Here is a 22,980-nt window from a genome sequence, read left to right as displayed (position 1 = left end):
TGTATTTAAACGCAACCATCTTGTTTTTATTAACATGATACAAAAAGTGATTTAGTATATAAAACCAATATTTTGCGTATAAATTATAAGAACACTCGTTATTTACAATACTACAGTGTTATGACACCTGTAAGATTGTTTTCCTGAGTTAACTGTATAACATATAACTTCATATTATATTGCCGAGACTTTGGAAAGTGGTGAAGTTATAATTTAAAATAAGGTCTCTAGTGCCTATACAGACATAGTAACCAGTGCAAAGGGATGCTACTAAATCGTACTTGATGGAGGACAAAGTTCATATCTGTGCAATACATACACGTGCTAGTTTACTTACCCCTTAAAATATTCTGGTTAAGTTTGATATAGTAACAAAAATAAATACAATTTCAAAACAGCAGAATATAAAAGAACCCACTCTCACCTAAATATGATAAGAGTTCAAGTAATCACATAAAAAGAACAAGATATTCATGCATAATATTTTCTTGGATTTTTTTAAAAAAACCAATGTTTTTGAAGTGCACAACCTAGGGTCTTAATGCTGCATATTTAAGCTGTAAAACAGTGTGTTTCTTTAGAGGAATACCCAAGATCTTGCAGAAACCTGGAATGAAACAAACACATATACACAAAATAATGTACAGAGGGAAAACACGAATATTAAAGTAGCATTACATTATATATATATACATATACATATACATATACATATACATATATATATGAGTATTCCTATTATAAAACTGGGATTTGTTTGTTGATGCTACAAAACCTATGACCAACTTTTCCCCCTAGTGCTGTTGAGCCCGCCCTCACTTAAATATAGTGCACCCACCTCACAGAACACCAGTTCCACGAATTCCTACAAACTACCCTAGATTATCTTGTAGGGTACTTGTGTGAGGGAAAACTTAATAATTTGGAGTCTCAGGCAGGATTTGATCCAATAAACAAGAAAGATTTTATTAAACAAAGGAAATTTATGACACAAAGTGGGTAAAACATAGGATACTTCAGATTATAATGCTATTTCACTTCAGTTCTTTCTCAGCTGTTGCACAGCTGTTGCCGCTTAATACTTTGGTTCTTAAACAAGGTGGTATTTTCTGTCAGTTACACCCTCCTTAGACAACCCTACTCCTGAGATACTCCAAGTAACAGACCCAAGGGATCGCCACACCCCTCTTAACTGGTTTGGGAGACTTCTCTTTTGGTTGAAGAATCTCTCCCCTCCTGACTGGAATGAGACCTAAGTAGACTGTATCCTCACAGCTTCTACTTCTCCTGGCTCAGCCTCAGCGTCCCAGTTAATTCCTGGCTTATTACTCTTGCAGGACACCACACACTGTCCTTCACACTAAGCTCAGAGTCTCCTTTCTCTAGCTTGTGATATATTCCTTAAAGTGGATGTTTCTACCCAGAACCAACTCTCTCTCCTCTCACTCCCTACCTCCCACACTATTCTCCCAACCTACAAACTGTCTCTCAAAATCCTCTCCTTTTCAACTCCCTCTCCGGGAACCCTGGGCCAATCAGAGGCTGCCATTCGTTTACCGTTTGCTGGCAGGGGAAAAGAAAAAGAGAACATTTGGGGACCCAACTTGCCCAGCAAAACAAACTTTTCCATCACACCAACCCACCCTTAAAATTAGCCCACAGAAAAGCAGTATTAAAATTAACAAGTGGTATCCAATTTTAGTCAGGGCAGACCCATTGAAAACAATGGATTACTCTACCCTAGGTGGCTCTCACCAAGCTTCCCACATACAGTGGTACCTCGGGTTACATACACTTCAGGTTACATATGCTTCAGGTTACAGACTCCGGTAACCCAGAAACAGTGCTTCAGGTTAAGAACTTTGCTTCAGGATGAGAACAGAAATCATGCTCTGGTGGCACAGTGGCAGCAGGAGGCCCCATTAGCTAAAGTGGTGCTTCAGGTTGAGAACAGTTTCAGGTTAAGAACGGATCTCCAGAACGAATTAAGTTCTTAACCCAAGGTACCACTGTACACTTCACTGCAGTGACTGCTTTACTGCTTTATATTTGAACATTTTAAAATAAAATATCAATTATAAAAATTAAGGGCGGGGAGTGCACATGAAGTTTACAACATGTAACCCATCAACATTTCCTCTCTTACTTACTGTATTCCTTGCTCCATGAAAGGTGGTGGACCACAGATACATATGAGCACCTTAGAATCACATTTACTTCTTTTCAGAAACTGGGAAAGAAGAGAGGAAGAAATTTTTCCTTCTTTGCCTTTCCAGCCTTTCTTTGGCTCCGAGAGGACAAACTGAACCTCAAATCTGAAAGACAGAATGATTAAGTCACAGAACATGCACAATTTATTCAGCCATAGAACAAACTGGAACGAGCAAAAAATAAATAAAATTGGATTTTATTTGTATGTCAGCATATCAGGTCTTCTATAGTTTTGCAACACGGAGTTTGATCTAGAGCTAAGGCTAAAATCTGTTCCCTTCTGGTCTTCATTGCATTTGGGAAGCATGAAAATTACAGTGACTTCAGGATTTCTCCTACTCTTGTTTTAACAGTTATGCTTTCTAACTGGCCTCTTTTATTGCATATTCATTAACAATGCTTTAATGTTTTGATCAAATTGTTATTGTGTATTTTAATTGTGTATATATTTTATCATTGATTTCATAGCCATTTGGAAACCATTTTGGCATAAGTGGCATGCAATAATGATAACAGTGATGATATTGTTCTGGAATTTAGGGGACGAAAATATTATGAACTACAGCAGCAGCTCTGAACAATGAAAGGCATATTGCGATGATGGGAAATCACCACTATAGGCAGAAACAAGATTTCTATATTTTCCGTCAAAATCAATGTGAAAAACAATTTCCCTGTGATTTTTCCCCATTAAAATAATAAAGGAAGCCGCTTCCCCCTGCAGTGTGTAACGAACGCGGCAGATAAACAACTGAATAAAAGCTTTTTACATAGCCCCTTCTGTAACAAAAATAGTGAATGGTTTAGATATCAAGCAGTGATCTGATGTAGGTCCTGCAGAGATGAGGCACTTTGCTTTAAGCAAGATGAATAATTATTCAACACAACTGCACCCACTGCCCAAAGCACTTCATTAATATTTCAAAAAGTAATTTGGATGACTAACAAATGAATGCCTTGTAAGCTACACTACTGCAAATTCAAACCAAGCTTAAATGCAAGACAAGGGGTGCAAGCAATGAATGATGTAAACAGGGGAGATGAGTAACAGGAGGTAATATGATCATCACCGCATTAAATTCCTTTCTGTGCACCTATCCCTACATAGGATATATATTGTTCAAAGCTAACCTGTACTGCCCAATAAAGGTGCATTTCTATGTATTTTGTGCTTGCAGGAATAACATACTTCTCTGCATTGCTAGAACTGAGCAGGCACCTACTGCAAGGGAAGTGGGGAGAAGTCTCCATCCTCCTCAAGAACAATCAAGTTACCATCTTTCCCCCAATATCCAGTTCCAGGGTCTCCCCAGTTACCTTGCATCATTCAGGGCTAGTTGCTCCAGCTGATTTCTCCAAAGTATGTCATCTTCCGTCTTGTTGAAGAACATAAATTTCACTGCCCTTAAAAAGAAATTAGGGCTTCAATAATTAAAATCACAGCTGTTAGAAATATTGTACCCACGCAGGAGACACTGAATAATGCAACAAGTATTCCTCAGTAAGAACTCCCAACAGCTTTTAACAATGCCACTTTGTGTAATTTAATAGCAGTGACTCATGTAAGTTTACTTATGTATAGTGGGGTTGGAAGAGATGATTCTGGCCCCTCTGTAGCCCTAATTTGCTTTGCCCTCCTTATCAAACTCACTCCAAGCACGCCATAGCTGTACTAAGACCACTGCTCACCTTTGGGCATAACATATCTGCCCTTTGTCTGGATGGGTTAGAACAAGAAATACAACAATCAAATATTATAATCACTTAAAAAGCATCAGTTAACTGCATTATGTGGTCCAGGCATATTATATACCAGGGGTGTCCAACTGGTCGACCATGATCGATAGGTCGATCCCTGGGTGATACTGGTCGATTGCGGTAGATCGCTTGCTCATTTCTGGCCCCGTCCCCTCGCTATGTTGTGCATTTGTGCAGGATCGCTAAAACGGAAGATGGAGTTATCGCTGCCCAGCTCCGTTTTTGGTGCACGTACTTTGGCATTCCCGAATTAAGGAGTGCAAATTCTGTGCCTCCCCTAAAAAAAAAACTCAACAACTTTGAGCTCCCCCACCCCCGAAATGGGTAGATCACTACCATTTCCCCCCCCCCCCTGGGAGTAGATCGCAGTTTCTTGGGAGTTGGATGTCCCTGTTATATACAAGGGGTGTGGCCAAAAAAATGCACATTTTTAGTTGGTGTTGTAAAGCAGGCCTACCCTAGGGCTACCTATCATTTTGAAATTGCCCAATATCTATTTTTCTCCATTGTCTTAGTGGAGAAATCACATTAGTGCAGAAATCACTGATCCTCAATACACAAATTAAAGAAGAGGTCCCGTCTAGAAGGGTGATGGAAAAATTGGGATCCCTCGATTATACAGAGACTCCTACATTCTATGAGGGTGCTCCCATTTCAATGACATACTGGTAGTCACAGGAAATCCATGGTGGAAATGGAATCAGCTAGACCTCTGGCAGTTTAATTACCATGAAGAAATCAAACTTCATGAACCTTGACCCCACATTAAAACCTGCTTGTAGGAAACTGTGCGCATGTGATTTGAGAAACTTTACAACCACAACCAGGGAAGCCACCACTCTTGCCAAGTAACATTAGCAGAAGCCTTACAGTACAATCCTATACATGCCTACTCAAAATTAAGTCTGATTTCAATACGGATTACTCTAGGGACAGTGGGTGTAAGACTGCACCTGCAGATATTGCTAAAACAAAGTAGTAAGAAATACTGCAACACAAACATTATGAGCAATTTGTATTGTTTTGTCAAAACCTTCCTTCACAGCAAAAGACTGTTTTGTTTCTATCATCAAATACCTGTGCAGTGTTTTGAAACAATCTTGCTATTAAACACATAACCAGAGCAAGAACTACTTAAAATGACTTTTCTTGTCATTTATAATGCTTGCACCTAGTCATAAGCAGAGAAGATACCTGAGGCTGTTGCTACTGCTCAGAGCATAGCTGAGCAGCTTAACCATTGGGGTGAATCCTGTGCCTCCTGCCAATAGAAACAGATCCTCTACATCTTCCATTTGCGATTTCATGAAGTTACCTTCAGGATTACTCACAGAAATATACTCCCCTGTAGAAGAAGAAGAAGAAAAACATACAGTGCAGTGAATCTTGGAGAGAATGAAATAAGGGCACTCTCAACATCCACCCATTAAAAGAAACCTAAGGGTGCATTAGCTCACATTTTATACAACTATAAAAACAGTGGGCAGGATTCAACTTATGAGTCCTGTGCATGGAAGCCCTACACAAAGACCTCTGTTTGCACAACAGGGTTTGACTCAGGGCAGTTGGGAGAATCTCTGTAACAGCACCTTTGGGGGGAGGAGAGAAAAGAGGAGGTTGTTTTGTTTGGTAAGCCAAAATGCTTGCCCTGATGGAAGGGTTGCCTTAGTGAGGCATTGAATTCCTTCTAGTATAAAACAATCATTCATCAGGAAAAGATTGAGAAACAAAACACTTAAAAATAAATAAATTATATTTTATTATTTTTTTATGAAAACTATATTTTTTAAATGGTTTGCAACCAGATTTTTCGATAGACCAGCTTTCCCCCTTTTTTCCATTTTCTATTAAATGTATTTTCATATCATTAAAAAAATTTAAAATGGAAACTTTCACAAGATTTAGAGCAACAAACACTGTTTTAGAATATCCCAAAAGAGCGCGAGAAAAAGAAAGAAAGCAAACACTTACCTATTTGTAGGGCATCAAGTACTGGTGTGAATAGTCCACTTGGGTAAATTTTGATTATGAAAAATATATGCAACTGATCATCATAACAGGGGTTTTTGAATGTAGACACCAAGAAAGATGGCACCGGTGTATATGGCTTCACTATCTCTGTGCCTGAGGAAAAGAAGAAGAAAAGAAGAAGAAAATTCAACATTTAGTATACACAGAAACAATCCCTTTTAGTAGAGTCAACCGTCAATGTCAAATCACATATTCTTACAAATAATGCAATTACTTCCTGCTAAATGTGGAAGTCTTTTCTAGATAAACTGAATGTTCAACATACCTGACCACATGTGTATAAATGGGCTAAACAAAGAAGTTTTGAATACCATCTGAGCGACTTTTTAAAAAGAAAAAGCAGCTTACTGGTGTTTATGAAAAGAAGTCATGCTGTCAGCTGACTTAATAATTACGAGCTGATGGGCTGAGTTTCAGCACAGATGTATTTTATCCTGGTACTTGTAACAAATGCAGCTTTTAAGGTTGGCTATTATCTTTGTCTAGTTGCTGAAACCTATTTTTTTAGACTGTGAAAAGGCACAACGCTCAACGAAAATAGAATATCACCTTTCTTCCCGTTCAGAACTGCTTGCCATTTTCTCCTTGTAGCTTCTCCACTCGCACACTTCAATCCAGCGGGAGCCACTGATAACAGAATTGGGGGAGCTATTTTTGTTGATTCCCCCTTCCCACAGCAATCCCTCCTGAACACCCCCAATGCATTCTGGAGGTTGGGGGACCCTCTCAAATAGTGTGGTAGGTGGCATGGGGGGGGGATGTCTGTAGGAGAAATAAGGGATTTGCAAAAATGGCTTCTTTCCCTCTTCTGCATAATAAAGCCCTCTATGAGCAGAGGAACACAACTGGGTATTATCCTATTTTATGCAAGATTAACTGGCTGGACATTGCAAATTCTTTCTGGTGAGGTGTAAAGTAGTGGACATCTTCATACACAAAACACTGCTAAATGAACCTTTATAAAATAGAGTTTTAATTCCACAGTATATGGTTCCCTTTCAACATTTGAGACATCTGAGCATTACCTATTTAATTAGAGTGGAACATGTTTTTCATTTAAGAAGGTAAGTGATAAACTTGTGTGATCATTTGTGTGCCTTTCCTTTTTAAAACAACAACACCACAACAGAATTAGAATATATTCTAGGAAATAACAAAGGATCTTTCATTACATTACCTGTAATAGTTTGTCTGAGGTAAACATGGTGCCCAACAGGGACCAGGAGATGAGTTCCCAGTGGTAATGCTAAACAGAAGAGTTGGGTGTCATGGCTGACATTTGTCTTTGACAGCAATCTGCATTTTCTGTAATACAGACCTTAAAAATACAGAAACTGTAATTAATTCAATCCAGGCCGCTCAAATGTTCACATTCCATGAATCTAAAGAGATACTTCTGTGTGAATAACTCTTCTTCCATGACTGGAACAAAATACTCAGATCCTCAAACCAAAGTCATGCAAAATATCTACTCATGCCTTTATCACTTGAAAAGTCAACAACTTATGCTTCAACCATTAGTGGTATTAAAATTAGTTATTAATACAGCAACAACAGATTCCTGCTAATATGAAAATTTCAGCTATCATATCTGGTCCCATGTAAAGGTTATGGCATTTTTGAATCATTGCCTTTTTGGTTTCCAAATACATTATATAAGAATCTGAAACATAACTGAGATACTTTGCACTCTGCATAAAATTTTTAGGCAGCTAAGAAGAGGAGGGGATATAGAGAGGTTTTATTATCACGGACAGCACATTTTGCAGGTACAATGAAAACACAAAGCCATCATATTATACACAGCTATACACAATGCTTTTGCTAAGACTATAATACATCCTTAAACATAGTCATTCTGACTATGCTGCAGACCTTGAACAGCAATCTGATTTTGTCTCCTAAAGTTTGGGTGTGCTGAAAATCAGTCATGAGTATGGCAGCAAAACTAATTACCTCTCTCTGTGCGTTTGACAAAGGAGTTATGACTTTCCAATGGCTGTCCAAGTTTTTTCCAAGACATAATTTCTTTCTTCTTCAGGACAAATTCCACCTTTCCCACTTTTTCAGAGACCTGTACTAAAAATACACAGAGTGTTGTTCTATACTAATACATACATGTCATTTTGTACAAAAAATGTAATTACAGCGTTCACAACCTGCCTCTGTTCAATTTATTAAAGAGAGAGAGAGAGGGAGTAAAGCCCTTGGGAGACCCACTGAAAGAAATGGCCATTCGTTTCAATGAGTCTTCTCCGCGTATGGTAGTTGGATATTCTCCAGAGACAATAAAATTGCAGGGCAGCAGCTGAAAGAACGAAACACAGCTACTTTGCTGAAATTAAACAGATTTGGTCTAGTCAGTGCCTGAATTCCTTATGTACCAATATTGCCATGACCTGCTTGATACAGAGAGATGGAACAGAAATGTAAGCAGTAATAGTCAGAATGTGAAAAGCATTTGATTAAATACCACACTTGGCAGTTTTTATTTGAATGAGAGCAGATGAATGCTCAACAAGACAGTTTTACATATGGCAAATAAATAAATAAGGAAGGAAGGAAGGGACAAATTATATTCAAAGGACAACAGATCATTGTTACGGGACCCAGCATAGTGTAGCCTGAATCAAAAAGAACAGCAATATAAGGAAGCTTTTGGCTGGTTCCTTTTTAACAGCAGCCCTCATGCAGAATGACAGACTGTTTCTAAAGTAAAGTAAATTTCAAAAGTAGTTTGCAATATGGCACAGGAGTCTTTAACACGGCATTAAAGGTTTTTTTAAAAAAAAATCAATAGAAAACACTTCTATGAGCAGAAAAGCATTTCTTTCAAACTGTTTATCAGTAAAGAAGAGACTCAAAAGACATTAAGATAGTCATTCAAGAATCTTGACAGCTATAAAATGCATTACAATGAATAAGATAACTAACATAAAATGTAAGCTTTGCAAAGAAGCTGATGCTAGATGATACTCTCAGTTCTTAAGTTAACATGCTGCTACAGTAAGCTAAACCAGTTTAACTTCAATGGTGCACCATGTGCATCTAACATTGTTTTTATATAGGCATGCATCAATGTGTGGTGAACCATGCAAACAGACGAAGATTATAGTCCAATCATATGAACTGCTATGCCAACAAATACTTGCTAAGGCTCTGCAGTCTTGATTAGCACAAGAGTTAACATGATGTTAGAACAGGGAAAGTATTTCACATGGGGGCACTCTATTATAGATTAGCCTTATTTAAGTTTCTCAAACAGTCATCTGGAAGGTACGGGCAACTCTCAATTTACGCTTCTGCGGATGGCACTTAAAGTCAAAAATTGCATATAGTCAAAACACCCTGGGTTCAACAGCAGGTGGGATTCCAGATGCCCACCCCCTTTTTGCCCCCTCTTTTTAACTTTTTGGCCATGAGCAAAAAGCTGAATGTGCGTAAGTTAAATGTACGCAAGTTGCGAGTTACCTGTACTTAATATACAGCACAATAAATACATAGAAATACAAGAAATATGTTACATTTCTTGCACGATGTAAGATTTCGGAAACAGCACTAATAGTAATATTACTGAAAAAAGTGATCAGATACTGAATATACTAACAAGTCAGAGCAAAAAAAGCACAAATGTTTTGACTGTAAGAGGATATACTTGCTTACCTATCATATCCTCATGAACTGCATAACTTAGTTCTAAAACAGAAGTATATATTTTAATTTAATAAAAACCAAGTGTCTACATCGATTATTATGAGTAGCAATAAACATTAAATGTACAGGTGTCAGGAAAATGCAAAGCTTTAGAGCTTTGGGTTTCATCATTTAAATAAAGTTATGAGGTTCTCTACAATGGAAAACCCAAATAATTAGCTATACCACAAAGTTCCATTAAATTAATATATAGGCATGGCTTGGCAGTACATATTCAAGTCTTGGATGTGCATGCTCCCTTCTCCCCCTTTCCTTGCCAGGCGGAAATTCCCTCCCTTTACACTAAGCATATTTTGCTTTGAAACCAGAATTGGAAATACGCAATAGAATATTTTGGTTTGGTTGCAAACAGGAAGTGAGAGAAGAAACTGCAGCACCAGAGGGAAGGAGGAATTGCGCGTTCGAATTAAAGGCTGTTTTCATGTACTGCCAAATTATTGCTTGCTGTTATACTTCAACTGAGCCTCATAATGCAACCAATCTACTAATCACCTTATAAACCACTGTATCAGGGTGATTTACACATAAATTAAAAACAGAAAAACAACAGATACATTTAAAACAAAACTAAAACTTTTACAAATGAAGACTCGTGATAAAACTAGTCATAAATCAAGGATCCACGTATCTGGTGTGCGCACACAGCTGGAGCTTCATTCTATTAAGAGGAAAGGTCAAAGCTCAATTTTAGAAAGTGTGCATTACATGCACAGTGTCTCCAACATTTCCAGTAGAGGCTGGGGAAAGCTGTTGGAAAGCTTGGAAAGCCTCTATCACTCAGCAGAGACGATTCTGAGCTAGATGGAGCATCCTACACTTGCACTCAGTTGCTCTGTTTTACTAAGTTCAATATCTGACCATTTAATGGTGCCCTTTAATGGTGCCCAAAGTCTATCACTTGAATTTTCTCTTCACTTTCTGCTGGAGAGGAAAGATGCTTTTAAAAATGAACACTAGCTACACTTAAGGAACAGAACAACTGCATACAGGAATGAAACTCCAGCTGAATGCACAAGTCTCTCCCTCAACATATTTCACATCTTTGGAGTCTAGCCTTAACATAGAGATACCAGCCTTTCCCAACCCTGTGCTCTCTAGGCATTGTTGGACTACAACTCCCATCAACCCTGACCTCCAGCTATGCCTACCAAGTACAAAACATTCATGGGGTACCATGGCTTGAGTACTATACACATTCCACTCTTATCACTGCGGGATTTTAATGCAGCTGAGCTGCATTTATATATGAGTGTATATGTGCATCCATTACATGTATACAATTACATGCACACCTCTGCAATGAAGAATTTGCCAGTAAAGTCCTTACCGAGATGTAAAAGATACGAGTAGTCTTTCACAATCAGCTCTCCTCTCAGTTTACGTTCTTGAAGATCAGCTATTACCAATTCACTGTTCATATCCTTACAGAGGAAGGAAAATGAAGTCTTTTCAAAGTGGTTGTTAAAACTGAAGGGTTTTTTATTATAATAGTGCACCATCAATGCGCACAGCACTTTACAAAGTAACAAGAGTTCCCTACAGTGGAGAGTTTTCAATCTGAACCTATCAAGAGGAGCCAAGAAAGAAGACAGGAAGGAGGTGGTGAGGGTAAATGGATGAAGAAGGCACTTCATTTCCACATACTTAAGCTTGGTTTTGGTACAGAAGGAGGACAGAGGGAGGAGGAGGAGGAGGAGGAGGAGGAGGAGGAGGAAGAAGAAGAAGAAGAAGAAGAAGAGGAGGAGGAGGAGGAGGAGGAGGAGGAGGAGTTTGGATTTGATGTCCCGCTTTATCACTACCTGAAGTAGTCTCAAAGCGGCTAACATTCTCCTTTCTCTTCCTCCCCCCACAACAAACACTCTGTGAGGTGAGTGGGGCTGAGAGACTTCAAAGAAGTGTGACTGGCCCAAGGTCACCCAGCAGCTGCATGTGGAGGAGCGGAGACACGAACCCGGTTCCCCAGATTACGAGACTACCGCTCTTAACCACTACACCGCACTGGCAAGTGACACCACACAGGTGTCCTCGGAGGCAGTTTCAAGCATATGGAAAAGCAAGAAACAACTCTGGACAGCTGTTAGTGAGGGAGCTGGAGAAGCAAAGGCCAAGGTGACCTGAGTTCAAATTCCCAGCTAGCCATGAAACTTACAGGGTGGCCTTGATCTAGTCACTATTTCTCAGTCTATCCTACCTCACAGGGTTGTTATGAGGATGAAATGTGGGGGGAGAACAAGTATGTTGCTTTGAGCTCTTTGGGGCAAAGCTTGGATACAAATGGAGCTACTAAATGATATATTGGAAAAACAAGCATACAGTTTTCAAAATTATTTAATATAAAAAGCAATTCTCTACCTTTTGTTTAGTGTATATGACCACGGTGATGGAACCATCTGTCTGGAACCAATCATAACTGAAATATTAGGGAAAAAACCTATTAATCTTTTTGAAACAATGCATGTATATATCTGCCTCCGTACAAACCTGTCTTCATTTGTTTGCTGAAGAAATATGCCTAAAAGCACTTGAAAACATTCCACTATCTAACAAAGCTTGTGAGCAAAATTCTGGCAGTCGCACCAAAAGATTGATATTACCTTTGTTTACTTTAATCTGAAAGGCACCATCACATAGAACAAACGTTGAGTTACTTTGTTTTTGTTTATAATTTGAAATTAGTAGAATTTAGCTGCCCATTTCCCACTCCACCAAGTGGTGGAGTGGGAAATGTACCAAGAATCCCAGCCCCCTAGAAATTACTGAATTGTTATTCATGCCATTAAATAGTGTAACTATGGTCACCGTACTTTACAAAGATTTTATAAAAATGATAATGGTGTCTTGGAATAGTACCTGGGAACTGCTTCTTTGGAATAATTATCCGGGACTTTCTTTTTAGAAAACAGACCTGCAAAAAAGAAAAAGAGAGAGAGAGAGAAATGACATGCATATATAGGGACCTAAAAAGCAAATGTTATTCATTAGGTAAACCAATTGACTTAGATCCATGGTTCCCATGGGCAGAACTCCACTCATGGTCTGCTCCTGTGGAGGAATGGCAAAGGATATTTTCACTGACCCCCGCAAAGCCGGAGGAAGTGATGGGGGGGGTGGGCCTGGGGAGAGCAGACAATAACTGCTTCCCTTCCTCCTTCTACAGTGGCAGCCTTCACTGGTCGGTCCCTTTAGAAAGTGGAAGGAGTTTATAGAAGGCATAATCTGCATCCACCCCCAAGTATACAGATATAACCTTAGTTTCATTCCATTTTATTAGCATGAGTCATGTATCAGCCCAACCTACCTCTCAGTAGGTTACAATAATATATGAGGAGAACATGCATTTATCTGAGCTTCTTGGACAAAGGGCAATATAAAAACATAGTAATAATAACTTTTTCAAATAAAGAACACTGTCTACCTGCGACATATCAGGCACTTGCTGAAATTAGTTCAGAACGTTCAGTTCAGAGTTGATTGTCCTTAGGTACCTGGAAGCACTCAAGTTCAGGATACATGGTTCATGCCTCCACAAGTTTAAATTGTCTGAGGCACAGAAACACCCCAATCCAAGAGAAGGGAGGGGGAAAAGGCAACCACGTATCACTTGTCAAAGAGCAAAGCGTAACAGATGGGACCCTGGTTTTAATTCATTTGTTTTGTGCTCAGATAAGGTTTCTGTCAGGATGCCTAACATGCTAGTGTGATGAAATTTTAAAATTTAGTAAATACAGCGCAGACACACACACACACACACTACTCGTATCAAAAACACAAAGAAACCAGCTACCATATAAGACTGTGGAAGAGTTCCACAGCTGCTAGCAGCTGCACACACCTTTGAACATAGCCTGAACATGACATTGCTCAAGAGCAACGAAAGTTGCTCTTGAGCAATGTCAAATTCTGCAGAACAGCATTTGGATGTGTTTCTGCTGTTTGCTTCAAATTCATTTGTTTAAGAATATTTATATACTGCTTCATATTTTAAAGTATCTAAAGAGGTATGCAGCGCTGATTATACCACATAATTAGAGCCATTATCCATCTGATCACACAAGGGCCCTGCCTTGAGTCTGCTGCATGTGAAAGCAAAACGAATCTAGACAGCTCTCAACTAAGTACAATTCAGAATACTGTGAAAACAACCTTTAAGTCTGTTTTTGGGTGGTGTGTTTGTGGGGGGGGGGGAGTGTCATGCAAAGCACTCAGCTTCACCCCATAGCCAGCAGCTTGTTGTTACAAGCATCTCACCTCACTTCCAGAATACCTGCTGCCTTTGGGCCTGCCCCAGTCGCCACTTAGGAGAGCACTACTTTCCCCTTCATCCACACAAGACACTGCAGCGGAAGACTATGCATAAAACTGGAGTAATCCGTACTTTAATTAAACTTTATTTGGAAGTAGGGGGTGGATAACTTCCCCGCCCCCCCCCGCCCCAGTCCAATGACTGCAATTCAAAAATGGAAAACCATGAGGGACACATGCCTGACTATGGCCAAAGTGGTATCTGAATGTGCAATTACTGTTGCATGCATGCACTTTACTCACCACAAACTCTTGTTTCAAAACACACACATATAAATTGTTAATCCAGACATGCATCATCCACAAACTGCAACTTCCCCATCCCAGCACTAGGATAACCTCTCCTCTTAGCCCAGAATGATGAGAGAGATTTCCAGCTCAGAGAAAGGACTATTTCCATCCAAAGCACAGCAGTCTTCTACTCTTGGTGGAAGCCAGCCTCATGAGGGGAAGTGGGCCACATTTAAAGGCTAGGCAAGTCAGATCCAACTCATAGGCTGTAGGGTTCACCACTCCCAGTGTAAAGGATCAAAATGAATTCTGGATCCACTGCACATAGTTATATGGTGCAAGAGACAGTAATATTCCCAGCCATAAGAGTTTTGCAATGTTATGAGAACCAACAAAAGAACAGAGACAACTAGTAACTCAAATCCAAAGAAAGTCACACAAAGTCCATAGACATAAATTTATGTCAATGTCCTGTTGCTTTTCATGGGTTTTCTCAGATTTCCCAAGGAAATATTTTCCAAAAGGTTGGGAAACTCTCAAAAAGTGTGTGAGAGTTGGGGAGACATGGGGCATTTCAGGGAGGAGGGGAAATTGATGAGAATCTGCTAGTGGAAGCTGCCACTAGATGGAATACGCTTCTGTGAACAGAATGGACATGTAGGATTTAAGTCAAATACCGTTAAAAGGTGAGGATAAAGGATCCAGGTAGCCAGATGAAAATCCACACACCCCAATACCACTAGGCATTCTGTCTAAATTCTACCATCTAAATATAGCTCTTGTTATTTGAAAAGATGTCCTTCACTTGGTAATGGAAATGTCATTCAAGAATGCTGACCTTAAGGTTCCCAGGTGTCTAATACAAGTCTGAACAGAAAATGAATCAAGCAAAGCCAATACCAGAAAGAAAGAAAGAAAGAAAGAAAGAAAGAAAGAAAGAAAGGAAGGAAGGAAGGAAGGAAGGAAGGGAGGGAGGGACTGGAACACTGCTGATTTCGAACAGTGGAAGCTCCACTATGTGGTAGCAGTTTCTAAACCTTACCAATAACTATAATAAAATATTAAATGGTTAAAACTGGAATATTTTCCATTAACTATCTCTTCAGGATGAGGAAACTCGGTATTATTCAAGAACTATGACCCTAAATAAGTAGAATCAAAGTTTGCTATACCTATAGAAGCACAACAGAAGAACAAAATCTGCCCTCTTAATGAATTGTCAATAATACACTATGAAGACTTCCCAGGGGAAGGGATTTTTAGAATGCCCTTTAGATACTCTCTGTAAACAATGCTTATCATTTCTTTTATTGATTAAAATTGATCTCTTCCTGTTTGTCTACAGAAAATATATTTAGAATTATACTATTATACTATAACTATGGTACAGGGTTGCTGTAGATTTTTAGTAATTCCTTCGTTCATTTTTTCTCCTATATTTACATGTTACAGTGTTCTAAGAGTTCAGGAATATCATATTGCTTACGGGGACCACATATACTGAAACTGTCACTACTGGAAATTCACAGACTATTTTAAAGTTAACAACAACAACAAAAACAATCCAGTTTAATGCAGCAAGACTGAATTTTCAAGTCTTGACAATTTATTTCCCAGCTTCCTAAATGCTGCAAGTGACCTTTATATTAAAGTCTAAACTAGATTCAACACAGGAAACATGGGACACAATAAAAAACTCAGTGAAAATATCAACTGTCTGCTATAGCACAGGGGGGAAAGTACTGCGTGACCACATTCTAATTGCATTTGAAAGATAATATTTCCGCTTAAGGTACGATCAAGCATTTTGCCCAAGCCTTTTCCCTCTTATCTGGAAAAAGAAGAGAATAGGTGGCATCCAACTAACATGTCCTGTCGGCGCAAGGATTTTCTATAGTGCAGCAGAACATCCCACCCACCAGAGCAGATTTGGGGAGGGCATAGGGCATGTGCAGGGGGACAAGGGAGAAAGTTCTGTTGTTCCTCTCCATCGTCTTTCCGATGCAGTCGCAGACTGCATCTGCATACAACCACTTTCTGCTCTTCCTTTTCCATTTCTCTAGGAGAAATGGGCTCTAGGAGACCAGGAGAGAGGGCAGCTGGTCGCAGAAGGAGGGGGATACTACTCCTTGGATTTTCACCAGTCTGCCTCATTGCTGCTTTATGGTCCCCGTCTTTTCCAGCCTCCACTTCTCCCAGAGTTTGAACTGCTCTCTGACGCAGCCTCCTCCTGCTCACTAAACCCTGTTACCACTTTTGCCTCCGACTGCTCCTCCTTCTTCCTCTGACCACTAATCGTCACCCCACCACCAACCCCCTGGCTCTCAGCCTTCTTCCCCTGGGGGTTCCCTGGAGGGTTCTCCAGCTAGTGCCTCCCACCACGCCTCTGCCTCCAGCCAGTCCATGACATTTTCACATATTCAGACCCCATTGGCACAACTGCCTTGGCCCTCTACATTTACATCTCAGTACAGTGGTACCTCGAACACTTCGGGTTACAAACACTTCGGGTTACAGACTCTGCTAACCTGGAAGGAGTATCTTTGGTTAAGAACTTTACCTCAGGATGAGAACAGAAATCACGCCATTAGCTAAAGTGGTACCTCAGGTTAAGAACGGTTTCAGGTTAAGAACGGACCTCCGGAACGAATTAAGTTCGTAACCAGAGGTACCACTGTACAGTATATACAAAACAGAATATTATGCTCGATAAGCTTCCTATTACAATAAAGCTTTCCCCCCAGTTTCATCATAAACTTACACTGCCCTTTAGTGTTGCAATATTAGATTATTTCTTACATCCACCCTCACAAGGCAGAGCATAGCCTGGGGAAAACTGATTTTCCCAAAGTCCCATAATAAAAAACTGTTCTAAGTCTAATGCAATATACAGGGAAAGATTTGGCCCTTGTGGATTTCTCTGCATACCAATTCTTCTCTGGTTCTGCCACTATGCTAATGAACTCAACGAACAGTGGCAACAGAAAATTGGTTTCATGGCAGGCTTTTTAATTATAGTTTTGTTCCTGTTCTATTCATAAATTACAAGCAGAGAATATACCTGCTTTTTAGGTGAAGGCATGGTAGATTATCTTTATAAAGAAAGACAGATGAGGGGGAGTTGAGTCAGAGGGCTTATTTACACAAGGTAGATGACTCATTGTTGTTTTGCTGCTCTTCATATCTGCCCACACTTATTTGCAATGAATTTCTGATTCAGTCCATTTTTACATGCCCAGTACAGTGACTCTGGTATTGTTCAGATATATTTATCGGCTAATGAAGCATATTATTGAAGCAGACTTTGATGGTGACTTATTCAGCTCAGTCACCTATTAACCCTTTCAAACAAAAAACAAATGTGTTACTCCATGATAGCTACTGATAATATGGTATTATTTTTTAGCCAAATATAATTGCCGGTCCATATGTTCTACAGGTATTTCTCCAAAGCAACAATTTAACAGCCTTTCCTCCTTATTCTCAGCAGATACAATAAGCTGTTATTCCTTACTATAGCTCAGTGGATCGTTTTATATGATCAGCGTTATGCTGATACAGGAAGGGGTGGGGGAAAAGAGAGGGAGAGAAGAACCAGTTTACTGCCTTTTTAATTCTTCTCCACAATACTCTTAAAAACTAGAATCCGTATTTTGGAAGAAGCATTTTACTCTTAACAACAAGAAGTGACATGAATTGTGGCAGGGCTAGCACTGTAGAGCCTCACTGGGGTGGGAGAGTGGGAAAACTTCATCTCTAATTTTGCTTCTGAAATGTATTTTGATCAAAACTGCAGACATCCTTTTGTTAGCAGCAGTCAACCCTGCAGGAAGCAAACCTAAAAACAGACTTAAAGAATAAATAAATCTAAATTCTAGTTTCAGTTAACAAACTCACTGCTCAGTTAAGTAGCCGACTTCTGATTAGGACATAAGCAACAGAAACACAGAAACTTTTTCATGATCTCTTCAGAATTATCTTTTAAATTGTTTGGCATGTGTCAAATCTAGATCAATCAACTGTAGCAAGAAGCAATGGGTAGGTGTTGTGTGTTTCCTCTCCCCGCTCTTCCTCTGTTGCAGCCACAAGGAGATTAGAAGCTTGTGTTTCTGTTTCCAATTAACAGCAGTCTGTTGCTATGTCCATTCTCTGGGAAACAGTGATTAGTCTTAAGTATGGTTTAAACCAGGCATAGGCAAACTTGGCCCTCCGGGTGTTTTAGGACTACAACTCCCATCATCCCTAGCTAACAGGACCAGAGGTCAGGGATGATGGGAGTTGTAGTCCCAAAACATCTGGGGGGCTGAGTTGGCCTATGCCTGGTTTAAACTAACTTCAAACTGTGGTTTGTAATCCCAATTTGCTAGTCTAAGCTAGGTATCCCCAAACTTGGCCCTCCAGATGTTTCTTGGGACTACAACTCCCATGTTCCCTAGCTAACAGGACCAGTGGTCAGGGGTGATGGGAGTTGTAGTCCCAAAACACCTGGGGGGGCTGAGTTTGGGGATGCCTGGTCTAAGCCATAGGAAAGACTAACAACATTTTGAATTCAGACATAACACACTACAGTTAGTTGAAAACTGAAAATTAAAGCTTCTAATACACACCTCATGACGCTAGAAGAGCAAATGCATTAGCCCAATGCTTGAGCACTATGGTTTCATATAACATCTCAACTCAGCCAAAAGACTTCGGCAATCACAATTTCTACAACAATCCACTATGAAAAATTTGACCCAATGTCTAAGCACCACATATATGCATAGCAATTTGCTCCAACTTGTTCTTCCCGAAACTCCTGTCACCATCTTTGAGCAGGCTTCAATATAATACAATAATATGAAAGCAGAAAGCAAGAAGGGAACTCAAGACCTGTGCTGTTAATAAGGGCACACAGGAACAGAGATTTCATCAAGCTCCTGCAAGTTTTCCAACAACAAAAACTCCTGAACTATTATTGGCAACAGATCCGAGGAGCATTTTTCTTCCCCTATAGCTGTCTTTCTCAAGTAGCCCAATGCTCTATCTTCTCTACTTCATTTTCTGCTGTGCCATCTTATTTCTGACGGTAGCACATGACAGTACAGGCAACTTAGATAGAGAGTTGTTGGAGTGGATGGTCCTTTGTTTAGTCAGAAAAAGATATCTATATGAAGTTCCACTAGTGATCTGCATGTCTCTGATTTGTATATCTCTGTGTTGTTGTTTTTAAAATGCATGCGATACTGTTTGCACAAATACTTACCATTTAAGATTCTGTTTTCTTCAGATACAATGGGGCAAGGTTCTGCAAGTATGCAAGAAGAATGCTGTGATCATGAGAGCAAAAAACTCCCACAAGTTATGCTACAATATGCAATCATTCTGGGCAAAACAACACAAAACAAAAAAACTGAGGAAAAATAAAGAAGGCTCATCAAAGCTGAAGAGAAGAAAAACAAAGCATGCAAAAGAATAAAATGCAGTAAACTGAAGAGAAGAATATATCCAATTGTAAATAAATGCAATTATTTGATGGGCTACTGGCATATATGATGAAAAAGTTAGTACAACCTTAGGAATTATATATTTAAAGCCACGGTTTCCCCAATCTGGATACATTCACTGCATAACATATAAAAGTGGCAAATCGAAAACTGGATTTCTTAGAAATGCTGCAAACCATGTTCAGCATTATGCTCCCAACATGTAGGAGGCTGTACTGCTAATGACACAACTATCTGCTATATTTTTGGATAATGAAACAATCACTATGAAAACCACATGGAACTGCCTCATTGTGCTATATCACCTATGTGTAGAGACTAGAATGATTCCCCCCCCCCCTGCATGCCACTGTGCAATGTTTGTGGTAGTGTGAATAAAAGCCACCCAGCTACTATGGCAAGCCACTGTTTGCCACATGGCAGCACTTGCTGCAAGAAGCAGCTTAAAGCGCATTCCATTTAGCGCCCATTCACGTGCACCAGCCCTAGGACTTGCTGCACCAGTGCTGCTTCAAATGGAATGCATTATAACCCTCTCAGTGGCAGTACTCTGGACAATTCATCTTTGCCCCTTTCACCTGCGAGCAAACTGCAGGAAACACTAAACTAAAGTTTACAACCATTTCTGTAACTAACAGTGCATTTTAATGTTGTCATTCCTAAGTCGGGCCTTTGAAAATGTATAGTACTTTGTATAGAGCTGATGTCCTATCAGCAGACATTTTTAGGAATGGAATGATCTCCATATGGAATACTGAAAGCTTCGGATACTTTGTCCTACTCTTTAAACCTTGGCTACAGCACATTCATTTACATGTTATTTTTTCATTAAAAAAAATAGATACCTTTCAAATATAGTATCAGGTACCAACAACTGGGGATAAATTAACTGTTTAACTGCTACTTTGTCCTCAAATCTTTCAGATAGTCTTCACTCTAAATGTAAGTGTACCAAAAATGCCAACAAACAGCAAACTATGGCCACAAACCAGATTGCTCGAGTCTCTAATGTGCTTTAGACTTGTGGGTTTTTTGGTGTGGTTTTTTTTCCAAATTGCGATAATCTCTGCCACATAAAGACCACCTCTGCTTTTTAATATTTTTAATGGGTTTCAAAAGCAGTGGTGAGTGGCAGGAGCTCATTTTTTCAAGAAGCACCACAAGTCCCATGGGATGCATATGTAAGCCCCAGAGATTGCCTAATGAAGGACCTCTGGAGATTGTATCCAAAATTTCCCCCTTAAGATTATTGCTCCCTGTCTGTCATCATTAGTGTTTGTTCTCAGAGCTAGGAAAGACAAACAGCTGAATTACGGTACAATGAACTATCTTAAGTAGAAGAAATACTGTAACTATTAACTTAGCTTTGTATATGAAGCTGGCTTTTGAAAGGAGGCGATACTCAGTATCATTTAAAAGTGCCAAATAAAATGAAAGGATATTGATCTATGTCTATTACACTGAAAAGGAAATTTTCGTAGCTCTCCTTTATAAGACATTCTAAAGAGCCTCAATTTCCTCACTGAATCCAGGAGTTCAATATCATTATAGAGTGTGCAACAGAAATTAGAGGAAGAAAACAAGCTTACAGCATCACACAAGTCAGCAAGAAGTCATGAAGAAGCTACTACCCTGGAGCGAACAGAAGACGTAGAGCAAAAGCTGGCAGAGTTTATGGGAGACGGGGAGGAGGGATCATTCACAACCTCAAAATTGCCTAGGATGCCCAATTCTTTAATGCTATTTTAATCACATAAAAGTTATAAACCTGCACCAAGACCATTTGTTTTCAAACCCTGTTCTTGTACTTAAGAGATGCCCTAGCCAATCTGGATTCTACAGATTCTGCTCGACTAGAAGACTACTCTTGGTTACGTTTATACACAGCAGCATCCTAGTATAACTCACAGTGTCAGCTACATAGCAACAATAAAACCCAGTCTCCTGAGCTCTCTGTTGTGTCGACACGGCAAGCAAATTAAAACAAGAAGCTAGAATATTGCCTTTTAAAGCTGAACCAACACTTGGCAAGCATTAAAAATAAATTTTAACAAAACTCTGCTACTCAGGAGTATGTATTGAGGGAAGGGAACCATGGCTCTGCAGAGGTAACACAATGAACTAGTTGTGCACATCCAATAATTCAATCTAGCAAACGATGCTTATCATAAGCAAGCCTGAGTTAAATGAATGGGTCTTTAATAACAGGCAGATCAAGAGCGGACTAATTTGCCTATGGATTATCATTGCATCCAAACTCAGGTGCTTAACTGGACAATGCTAAGGGCCTCAACAAAAGACAACTTAGGTGTGCACATACACTGTAAAGTGTAATGCAGCAATGTGTTTGAAAATTCAGGTATCACTGAGGAAGCCAGAACTGGCTACGTCTCTCTGTCAAGTTACACTAGCAAGGGAAATTGATTTTGGTATGGAATGTGTCAGTGAACCTTACTCCAACATAAATGGGATTAGGATTGCACTTAGGTTTTTTTTAAAAAAAAAATAAACAAATTATTAAACACACACACAGAGAGAGAGAGAGAGAGAGAGAGAGAGAGTGTATACCTTTCAAAGCAGCAAAAGGTTTGAGTGCCATTCTTCCAACCATACACTCTTTGAGCATCGATTCATAATTAACCCAGCGATGAACCTGCATGTGGAAGAAACCAGGACTACTTTAGAGGATTCGGGCACTTATAATAACACTTGCTTCTAAGCAACTGTAAAGGCATAGTAAAAAAATAATCATGAAAACTTGTTACATAGAACTTCTGAATGAAAACAAACACAAGCAGAGATAGGTCCTAATCCACCATGGGGACAGAGGTGCTAAGGTAGCATAATATGCTTTTCATTTTTAAGAAATGTAAACTCAAAATAGGAAGAATGCAACTAACACACGGAGTAGCACTTAAGCTTCCGATTTAGCTATTTAAGAGGGCACCTTGCTGAGGTTGTACCCAATTCCTCAACAAGTGCATGATATAAATGAATTTTCAGTTTCTTTTTGGAGTGGACTCATGAACTTCTCTCTTTCCTTTCCTCTCACTTGGCCAGGAGGAACACAATGGAAGCTTTTACTTCAAAACAACACATCTTACAACTCAAAACATCAAAAAATTGTTGTTTATCATGATACACACATTATACACAATTAATTTTAAAATATTGTAAATGACAGAATAGTGTCTTCTTCAGGCAGCAGAATACTTTATAGTGTGCAGCTTTCAGATTAAGTTTTGAT

General features: G+C 39.4%; 1 protein-coding gene across 2 annotated transcripts in view; it reads right to left on the bottom strand.

Annotated features, from left to right (window-relative positions):
• The window catches only part of CYB5R4 (cytochrome b5 reductase 4), a 31,257-nt gene continuing 8,277 nt past the window's right edge, over positions 1-22,980 (bottom strand). The window contains exons 4-16 of one of the 2 annotated variants that reach the window (XM_083497563.1): positions 22,302-22,386; positions 19,493-19,534; positions 12,565-12,619; positions 12,067-12,124; positions 11,042-11,135; positions 9,664-9,696; positions 7,957-8,079; positions 7,178-7,318; positions 5,941-6,093; positions 5,164-5,314; positions 3,529-3,615; positions 2,151-2,315; positions 1-607 (exon numbers count right to left, since the gene is read on the bottom strand). In XM_083497563.1, coding sequence (XP_083353689.1) covers positions 553-607; positions 2,151-2,315; positions 3,529-3,615; positions 5,164-5,314; positions 5,941-6,093; positions 7,178-7,318; positions 7,957-8,079; positions 9,664-9,696; positions 11,042-11,135; positions 12,067-12,124; positions 12,565-12,619; positions 19,493-19,534; positions 22,302-22,386 — 1,242 coding nt within the window. In that variant the 3' untranslated portion in view covers positions 1-552. The remainder of the gene's footprint in view (positions 608-2,150; positions 2,316-3,528; positions 3,616-5,163; positions 5,315-5,940; positions 6,094-7,177; positions 7,319-7,956; positions 8,080-9,663; positions 9,697-11,041; positions 11,136-12,066; positions 12,125-12,564; positions 12,620-19,492; positions 19,535-22,301; positions 22,387-22,980) is intronic. The other variant, XM_083497564.1, reaches the window with a different exon arrangement.

This window comes from Podarcis liolepis (genome assembly GCF_965112155.1).
Source record: "Podarcis liolepis genome assembly, chromosome: 3".
NCBI lineage: Eukaryota > Metazoa > Chordata > Lepidosauria > Squamata > Lacertidae > Podarcis > Podarcis liolepis.
This window is presented reverse-complemented; position numbering and strand designations above follow the sequence as displayed.